At 44.3% G+C, this 10,168-nt stretch overlaps 1 protein-coding gene across 1 annotated transcript; it reads right to left on the bottom strand.

Moving 5' to 3' along the window:
• Positions 1 to 5,662: 5,662 nt before the first annotated feature.
• On the bottom strand, positions 5,663 to 9,123 carry LOC124686996 (expansin-A24-like). Its single transcript, XM_047220853.1, has 3 exons — positions 8,979 to 9,123; positions 8,570 to 8,894; positions 5,663 to 6,048 (listed from the first exon to the last, which is right to left on the bottom strand). The coding sequence occupies exons 1-3, from the start codon at positions 9,121 to 9,123 to the stop codon at positions 5,736 to 5,738; spliced, it is 783 nt and encodes a 260-aa protein (XP_047076809.1). The 3' UTR covers positions 5,663 to 5,735.
• Between the last annotated feature and the right edge of the window lie 1,045 nt (positions 9,124 to 10,168).

Genomic DNA, 10,168 nt, shown 5'->3' with positions numbered 1-10,168 from the left:
ATCTCGGCGGCGGAGGAGGAAGCGAAGTGGCCGCAACTCCAAGCGGCCATTCGCACCTCCGCGATGGAGGAGGAGGCCCGGCAGGCGGTCGAGGACGCCGAGGCTTGGGAGTTGTTCGCCCAGGCCCGCCGGGAGGAGGAAGCGCCGCGGCGGCGCAAGGAGGCCAGGCTCCGCCGCGAGAAGCAGCAGCGCCAGAGGCCAGGCGCCGCGCGGAGGAGCAGCAGCGCCAGCAGACCAGGCGCCGCGCGGAGGATTGGAGGCGCCAGCAGGCCAGGCGCCTCGCCTGGCAGGAAAGGTAGGCGCAGCTCCGTGCTGCCGCGGCGGAGCAGCGGGCGGCTCCGGACCCCCATTTCACCTGGGAGAAGGCCCTGTGGTCTCCGTGGCCGGAGTCCCCGGCGCGGTCGAGCCACAACAGCGTCTCGCCGCCCGGAGACGTCGTCGACGCCGACAGCGACGACGGCCACAGGGACTAGGCTTCGCACCGGCGGCCACCGCGTCCTCGACCAAACCCTAGATTAGGGTTTTTTATATTTGTTTTAAATTTAAAACCCATATAGAGGGCTTCTTTTGGTAGTTATTTTCCCAAAATAGGGCTATGTACAAATTTGCCCAAAATAGGACATATGCTTAATGAAATTTAGTTTAAATTTACATTTTAATTGTTTTTTTTGTTTTTCTTCAAATATGCTATGCGTCCGCGTGTTGGATGCAGCGTGCGACCCAAACGGACACGCGGACGCAGGCCGCTACCCGAGTATCCGTGCGGCCACCCAAACGACCCAAAACGGATGGCCCAGCGCGTCCGTTTGGGTCGCCGGGTTGGAGATGTCCTCAACATCGACGGCGCCCATCAGAATGTAATGATTAGTCCCTGGAGAGACATTAGGTTGTCGTCAAGGGAGATTTATATCAAGGTTTAAAATAGCGTGCTAAAAATAGCAGTGGCATCTCCAAATGTTATATTGTGCTAATAGCTTATTATATTTTTAATATCGTTTTGAAAAAAAAAACTAGATAAAGTTTTAAAATAAAGGATTTCAGTCCAAAAGTGATAGACTCGTACATACATAATCACATACAAAAATAGTTCTCCAATTTTTTAAAGCCTAATATCAATATTTCACGAAGGAACGATATAGTATAAATTATTTATTAAAAATTATCTTTTTACCGATATTATCTTCCAATTCAGAAGAAGAATCAACAGATTGACATTCATCATCACAAAAAACAAATATAAATTTCTTCTTCTTTTAACGAGGAAAACTCAAACCGTTGTGCCAATAGGTTGTAAAAAATAACGAGCTAACGCTATGATGTTTTAGTGCGATATAATATGGTATTTCGGGAATATGGTCATAGCGAGCAAACTTACTAAAATTTAACGTGAACTGTTGAAATATGCTATTGCGTGCAATTAATGAAAAAATAGCGCGTTATTTTAAACCTTGATTTGATTTATATAGAGAGAGTCAAATTCGTCGCGTCGTCAGGATGTACGATCCATTTGTTATTCACGTAACCTCGGTCGTCGGAGCTGGTAGCATTTCGATAAAGAACAATATATTAGTAATAAGTTGATACTAGGTTATTCCTGCGTCTATCACAAACAATATCAAGAGTTAATTTTTTTTTTTTTTTGAAATGGGAGCCTTGCTCCAACCTCTGCATCAAGTGATGCACACAGCTTTTTTTTATTGAAATAGTTCAAAGTATAAGGTAAGTGAGACATAGAGAATGCATGTAACCAAATTATTATGTGGAAAATAGGAAGTACGGTGCACACTATTAAGTTTGTAACAAACGAGCTAGGGTTAGGTTATATATTTGTAAGGGTATGTCTAAGACTCATTCGGCTGAGAACTAAGGTAATTCTGAGTCGATAGGCGCTATGGCTTTGAATTCCTCGCCGTTATGGTTTCAACATTAGCTGTCTTGCCAAAAATAAAAAAAAATTATGCATCATTGATCAGTGAACTTGTCCACAATTGATGCTATCCAACCTTGTACAAAGCAAAACACTCCTTCTTGTGCCTTGTACTTGGTTGAATATCATCAGTTGTGGTATCCAATAATTTGAGGCCTAATAGTTTTGCTTCCATCATGCTTCTTCTATGGCCAATGATTTGTTATGTGGTACAATGCAAGGCAAGGGGTTGTCCATAAACCTAGTCCTACGTGCAACAAAATTGCTTGTACACTAGACTTAGTTTGCCGACAATCCCTTTACCTTGAATGTTCATTGATATGAGGCCTTCTTTGTCATGTTCAATCATACTATCATATAAGGCTTAACCTGCATCCTTGCTCATTTTATCATCACACACTTCTATTTGTGCTCATTCAAATTACTTCTTCTTTTTGCAGTGCCCAAAGATGATGATGGGTGGACAAGGCAGCCTCTTTGGCGAGGGATGTTCCAGTGAAACTAGAGAAGGCAGCGCTGCCAAGAGGCCTAGGTGGAGGCCTACCAAGGTTGAAAATTTTCAAGACGACGTCGGACCAACCCACTTTGCTAAAGTGGTGTTGTCTCTAGCGTTGGAAATGCTTACAATCCCAATAGGCTTTCGGCGGTACGTTGGCACCGTCCCCAGGACGACATCCTCAAAATGAACACCAGCTGCTCCTGGATGGCCAAGCTGAGGGACATCGAAGGCATTGTATGCCTCATCAAGTCTGGCCTGGATTTTCCATTGCTCATCAGGTCAAGAACGGCTACTTCATGACCTTTAAAATGCTCAGAGGCTAAATCTTCAAGGTCACCATCTTCGACTATACCATGACGGAGGTGGTCCAGAGGTGCCCGCAACATGATCTAGCCCTTGCCATGATCGACGAGTGAAGAATGTGCATGCTTATGTCTGTTACTATGTTTAATTCCATATTGAACAATGTCTGCTATATGCTACTGAACAATGTCTATAGTGATGCTCAAAATGGGTGGTAACCTCACTATTTGGGTAAGAGGTTATCAAGTTCCTCATTCCGCACATAACCAAACACGGTGTTAAGTTTCTTCGAGGCGTAAAACAACCTACCAACCGAACTGCCTATCGTTCTCAATCCGAGCTCAAGTGAAATTGCTACCATCTAATAGTAGTGTCAAAGCTAGCCCAACCCACATTTCTACTCATATGTTAGTTGTTGAGCCAAGTTGCACGTGAGGGCGCGAAAGAGGAAAAACGCCTACGAGCAACCAATCAGGCCCTTAGTGCATCTATAAACGCCTCGATACAACGTTCGGATCTTGCATTCACCCTTGCTTCTTAGCTCCGTAGAGGATCTTGTTGAAATCCCCTCTCATGATCCACAATAAGTCAGTGGCAACATACAATGACCTCATATTCTCCTTGGTAAAATGTTTCTTATCACCACTAGGCGCCACATACAAAACAGTGAGATGCCATCCCCCTCCCTATGTTTGTTGATGCAGATGTAAATGAAGTTAGGGGATACTTTCTTCGACGTAACCTTCGGAACTTTGTTCCAAAAAAGAACTAAACCACCGCTCTTGTCGTCACTTTTCGAGTCTAACATCTTATCAAATCCCAATCTTACACACAAAAGTTATTCCTTAGATTTACACAACAGACAAGAAAAGCAAATCCGGTTTTAGACGCGCTTGGAGCCCAGGAACACGTGAACTGCCGAGGATTTGCGCATTCCTTGGAAGTTCCTACCTATTATGATCATTGCTCCTTGTGTCACCTGTAGAACGAGCCCGCCGATGAAATTAGATGGTGATTGTGAAGTGCCCCTCTTCTCTTTGTGTCTCTTATTAACATCAGAACCATTGTCCTTGCCACCATTCATGTTTGCCTGGTTTAGATCAGTATCGTCATGCTCCTTGTTATCCATGAGCATAAATGGGCCCTTGGTTAACCGCCTGGCTGGTGTGAAGCAGATCCTCCAACTCTCCCACCTCCAATCTCCACTGCACATCTCAATATCTCTATTTTAACGGGACTAGTAACTTTATCATCTAGTTCATGCTCTCTATTGGGTTTTCTTTCTATAACTGCCAATCAACATAGTCGCCTCATCCATGGCCTCGTCTACCAGCCTCTTTTCCTCCCCGACGACCACCCATCTCAATGCCACGTTCTCCAACACGTGAGGGAAAATGACACCATTCCCACGGTCATCCTTCAACACCCACCCACCCCCACCACCACCACCACCACCCAGCCACCCACCCAGTCTTACTTTGATTCATCATGCTCCCCGGTACCATACTTTGTGAGGATATGCCCTAAAAATCACACACACCACATAACTCTGGGAATTTATGAAACTGAATTTTGTAGAACTCTCTTTGTCCTCCACGAGAGATTGTGTCAAATCATGGTAGAACACACCCCACGTCGTCACAAACTTTGACCTGAACAAAATTCCAACACCTTTCAATTCGGTCTCCACTTATCAACACCAAAAAAAATCTTACCATCGAGACTTCTAATCATTGCTTCGTGTTTATAGACATTGGGCATACTATGGATCTGAACCTAGACGATTCAGCTGAATTAAGTTTGGTGAGACAAGGCCACCATATGGTTCTATGATCACTGCCTTCTTCTTGAAATTCCACGAACCTCATTCGGTATCCTTGTTCCAGTCCCTAAACAGAAGAAGTGAATCGTGAACAGGTTATCTTCCAGCGCTCGGAGTTTCACCTCACGAGTAGGGCTCCAACCTATCATCATATGTTGCTCGAAAGTTTGAGTAGTGAAGTAGTTCGGTGCATGAACGCGAGCCGAGGCTAACCACTTCACTCGTTCCTTTGGAACCCCCCATTCTTCCTTGAAAGCAAGATCGTGCAACTCATCTTCCCCAAACATAGCCTATGTAGCATGTCACCCATCATTTACTTTTTTACTCCCAGAACCACCTGCCTCGTTATCGTTGTTCACCTTCGATGCCGCCTTCAAAGCCATCTAGACCGCGGTCGAATCTGGCTTGCACAAGAACCCTAGACAAAAACAAAACCTAGGACAAGAGAACCGGTGGCAGAAACCTCGATCCCTTCTGCGATCTTAAACCAATCAGATCCCTAACATTCACAGGTTTGAAACAGGATCAGAAACAAACAAAAAAACAGTGGCCTAGGTCATAAACCCTAGTCAACTAGGTCATATGGAAGAGCTTCTCTCTTTGATCCTTCTGGTACATTGTGAAACTACACACAAGTATGTATATGAAGTAAAAAAATTGAAGGCAACTGGGTGGTATTGGTCTCCTTTTGTATACATCATACAAGTTAATAAAACACATATATACAGCCAATTAAACACGAGCAATTGTGTGATGTTCATAACGCCCTACCCGATCAACATATATATGTACATACACAAATGGTGCTTAATTCATAATTCTTATCAAGCACCACCCACCAACAAATTATGTTCAGTCATTTCCATCTTAAATTGGTCGTTTGAGAGTGATCACTTAAACTGCAATTTCCTCGCGAATGTTTGCCATAAAAATTGGAGGTAACTTGGTAGCATTGGTCTCATTTTATATATATCATACAAGTCAATAATACACAAATTTACAGCCGGTTAAACACGCACACCAAATGTGTGATGTTGCCCTAACCAACCAACATATACATTTATATACACAGGTGGGCTTAATTAATAAATTTTAGTAAGCACCACACACCAATAAAATAATTCCAATCATTTCAGATGGTGTCTCAGAAACAGTCGCATCCTAAATTGCTCTACTGAGAGTGATCACTTGAACTGCAATTTGCTCGCGAATGTCTGTCCAAACTTCCATCCGCCCGTCACAACATTGTTGAACTCGATCGTCTGCCCATCCGTGATAGTAATTCTGAACGAGAGCATTTTTCCAGTAAGGTAGCTTCCAGACTGCCAGTTTGCGCCCCAGTTACGGGACATGGACAACCAGTCGTTCGAATCGGAGCTTTTGATATCCATGGATTTGATCGAACCAGCGCCCGCGACGTTCATCACAATGACTACGTTGAAGTAATCGTGACCAACCATCCTGAACCGCACCCCGCCCTTCCTCACACATGGAACCCTGTCCAATTATACAGTATTATTACTACTAGATGATACCCCGCGCGTTGCGGCGGGATACTTTTTAGTAATGTATAGAATAAAAAAATCAAATATTTTTTATAGCTTTACGAAGGATTTTTGATTCAATGTTGTGCATTTCATTATTTGAAAGTCAATAAGAAAGTTCATTACATGATCCGAGTACGTGATGATTGCACTGGTAACTACTCAGTGTCTTTGTAAAAAAAAAACAGTATGTGCTTTTGCTCAGGAAGAGTACATCTTCAGAATCGACCGTAGAGGAAACCACACCTGCAATTATGATACCAAAACTTTCTCCCATGGCGTTTCACAAAACAGCTATGGTGCAACAAACGTATGGATGTGTCAGGGCGAGATTATGCAGTGTCAAAGAAAACTAACTTGAGTACGTCTACCTCTGACATCTCGGATATCAAATCCAATAAGTTGGACATACTTGTTCAACATGGATCATGAAACATTGAGATAAAGTTATTGCATTGAGTACTATATAAAGGGGATTTTTTGAAATCCATAGCTGTTACCTACAAATGGAAAAGGGAGGCAAACCACATAACGACATTAAGTTTTCTTACCTGAACATAAGAAACCATCTAAACCCACTGAATCTAACCTAGGAGAAACAATGTGAACAATTGATTGAGTAAATAAAAGTGAGCTACTTTTCAAGAAAAATAGTGAGCGCTAAGATATCTTGAAGTGCATAATCAAGCCAAGACCCCCTCAGCTGATTCCTTCTGCTTATAGAAGGCTAATTCCATTGGATCTCATCTGCATCCTTGGTATATTACACCTCCTTCTGTACCAAGGAGAAGTGGCCGATCAAGATATATTATGAAGAGCCAACAAAACATCATGAGCCAAACCAGCCATCAGAGTTCACTATAAACAAATAGATTCTTCCCAGTAGAAAATCAAGGGACGATTGAAATCTGGGATACTTGGCCATGTGGCAGGGGAGTGTTGAAGAATTTATATACTCATGAGATTGTTTTGACAATATGCAAACGCATTATGTTAAAACGCTAGAATATACCAAGACAGAACAACAGAATTACAGAAGCATAGATTGTGAGTCCTCTTAACATATAACGATATTGTCAGTAGTATAATATCTCATAATACAAAAGTTTTTTCTAGTCAACCTTAATGTGTTTGCAATGGTTAACTTGCAATTATGCAGATTAGACATGTATGCGCAATCCAACTCAACCTTATCAACCTGCAATAATACGTCAGTTCCTGCAGTCAGTACGATGTGGTCATAATATCAGGATCACAATAAAGAAATGTATGGGAAGTGAGAATTCGACATGAACACAAAAATGCACCTGCCTTGCTACATTTCCATCATTTCTTGTTTGTCGTCTAATTTATAATTCACTGTAATCAGACAGTTTACTGAAGAGGTACCAATAACCAACTAAAAAGCAAAATACTCGGAATTTTGCTTTTTTCAGACTGGGAATTTGGTGTCAGCTTTTAGTATGCTCAACAAAGACCAAGGCTCACCATGAAACCAAGGAGAAAGGATCCAGCAATAGGATTTATGGCCTGAAAATGAAATAAGAACAAAAAAAAAAGAGGAGATCAGAGTATGCTTACTAATGGAAGAAGGCGTTGTGCAGCATTGATGATGACCAGCAGACCGAGATGTCTATCAACTGAGAGTAATATCCAGCAACCAGACTGAAAAGGCAAGTAATCCCAACAAATACGGAAGAAATCCCAAGAAATCCCGAGGTAGCAGCAGACAAAATCGTGCAGGTGTAGAACTCCGGGCGGAAATCCGGAGGGGCAGAGGCAGGAGCATACAAAATCCGGAGCCAGAGATCAAACAGCCAGATTCGGAAGGTATATTGAGGGATTGTTAAAAAGGAATGAGGAATTAGGATGGGAATGGGCAGTACCAGCGTGGAGGCCGCTGGGCGTGCTGGCGGCGCGACCAGACTGTCGTGATTCATGTGGACATGGAGGGCACTGGGGGGGGGGGGGGGGTTGTTTTTTAAGCTGAAGAAATCGGCGGCGGCGGATGAACTCCCTTAAGCAGTTTTCACTCCTCGAATGCCCGGATTTATTAGATTGAATGCTCGGTTTTATTAGTTACTATTAAGTCGCCGCCACACAACTGCGGGGAGGAGCAGGGACGGTGGCGATTGCGGAGAAAGACGAACTGTTTCCGAGGAAGACGAACAAAGGCATTTGTTTCCTATTTTTTAGGACAAACGTGGAGGACGTGGAGCTATAGAAGTTGGGATAGCCCATTTGTGGGCAGCCTAAGGCCAAGCTGATCGGAACGGCCCAACGTAGTTAAGCTCATATCGGTCAGAGGCAGCCCATGTCGGGCCTAAGCAAACGAAGCGTACGTGACGGGTTGATGGAAATTGGGGCGACGTGGCTCAATGTGAGACCAGCAAATTGGGACCATCTATTAAGAAAGAGAAGATGTGTACTCTTTGAGGAAGTGACGAAAAACAACTGAAGCCATGTGTAGGTACCTCTGGTACATGACGGGGATGATGCCACCCTTATAGACGCCGATCTTCTCCCAGGCCGGCTGCGCCATGTCAAAGTGCGGCCTCGGCAGGTTGCACCATCCGCCGTTCTCGTTCGGGAGCGCGTCGTTAGGCGGGCAGAGGTTCGTGGCCGTGATCGTCACCGTGACTCCGGGTTTGCAGAAGGCTGGGTCCGCCCGCTTGCGGTCACACGCGATCTTGTAGCACTGCCCGCATGAGGCGCCGTCGTCGAACAGCACCGTGCTCAGCGCCGCCGTTCGTGTTCCATACCCCGCCGTGTAGAGGTTGTCGTACCCGCACGCTCCGCCTGCGTTTCGCGTGTGCTTTTTAGCGCAAGAACAGGGTGTAGAATTGAATTTGCGTATATATGAAGAGTGAGCTAGTTGGTTACCCATGGTGCCTGAAGCGTCAGCGCCGCCGTAGAACGTCGCGTTGGCCCTCTGCCACTTGATCGGTGCTTTGTCCGCGGTGGTTACTGCCAGACAACAGCAGGCGAGCGCGAGCAAAGACACCGCGATAGCTGGAGCTGGCGCCATATCTATATCTGACGATGGACGATGCCCCAGCAGATCTCACGAACTTAGCTGTATGTAGGTGAATTCCTTCTTTCAGTCTGGAAACTGTGTGGTCTTGCAATTCTGATCACTGGCTGTGTGGTGATCTTGTGTGATGATTCTGTATGCGTGTGTTTGCTTATATAGGTTTACTACTTGTGATCAATCCGTTGCAGGAGGGAGGGGATTCAGCAAAGGTCATCGGGAATGACTTTAGCCGGCCGGTAGCGTCTAGCGTGCACATGTGCAGCCGCACCATGGCTTGCGGGCGAATCCGACGATTATATGTAGCCGCAGACCCGTATGGTCTATATTTACATCACTAGTTAACTACCGAGCTTTGCTTGACTGAGATCATCTAGCTAGAGATGCAGTATTTGCTTGACACTTTCTGAAGAAATGGATGGCGTTTTGTGATTTCCAATTAAAGTTTGCTTCAAGTTCTCACTTTCAGGGAGGATTTTTTTTTCTGACGGCCTTTTGGATTATTTTCCATGTTGGCGTGCGTATCCCCTATCTACGAAAGGATGTCGTTCCCTACGTTTCTTGAATCGTACGGGTCATCTTGCACTGCACCTGGTCCTCAACATCCACGGCGTCCATCAGGCATCAGCCTGTAATGATTAGCTCCCGAAGAAACATTGAGTTGTCATCAAGGGAGATCTACATAGAGAGTCGAATTCGTCGCGTTTCATGATCCATCCGTTACCGTCTATTTAAGTAATTCGCCGGTCATTTTTCAGTAAAGGTTAAAATATATTAGTATTATGTTGAAGGTAATTCCCGCATCTATAGCAGTGTGTGTATCGTTGTGATGCTACATTTGATTAATAAAGCACCCTTTATAAGAAAAACAATAGAAAGAGCTGTCTCGATGTTGCTCTGGGATTTGTGGCCAAGTTGTTGGTGGATACGATATATGACATGCTGATTTTGTATCTGTTTGCTACTCTTGGATGGCCAAAAAAAACACCATGGTTATTGTAACATCAAGTATAGTTTAACTTGTTCAACATAAATTACAATG

This window comes from Lolium rigidum, chromosome 2 (genome assembly GCF_022539505.1).
Source record: "Lolium rigidum isolate FL_2022 chromosome 2, APGP_CSIRO_Lrig_0.1, whole genome shotgun sequence".
In the NCBI taxonomy this organism is placed as follows: domain Eukaryota; kingdom Viridiplantae; phylum Streptophyta; class Magnoliopsida; order Poales; family Poaceae; genus Lolium; species Lolium rigidum.
Note: the sequence above shows the minus strand (reverse complement) of the source record. Positions and strands in the feature narration are given on the sequence as shown.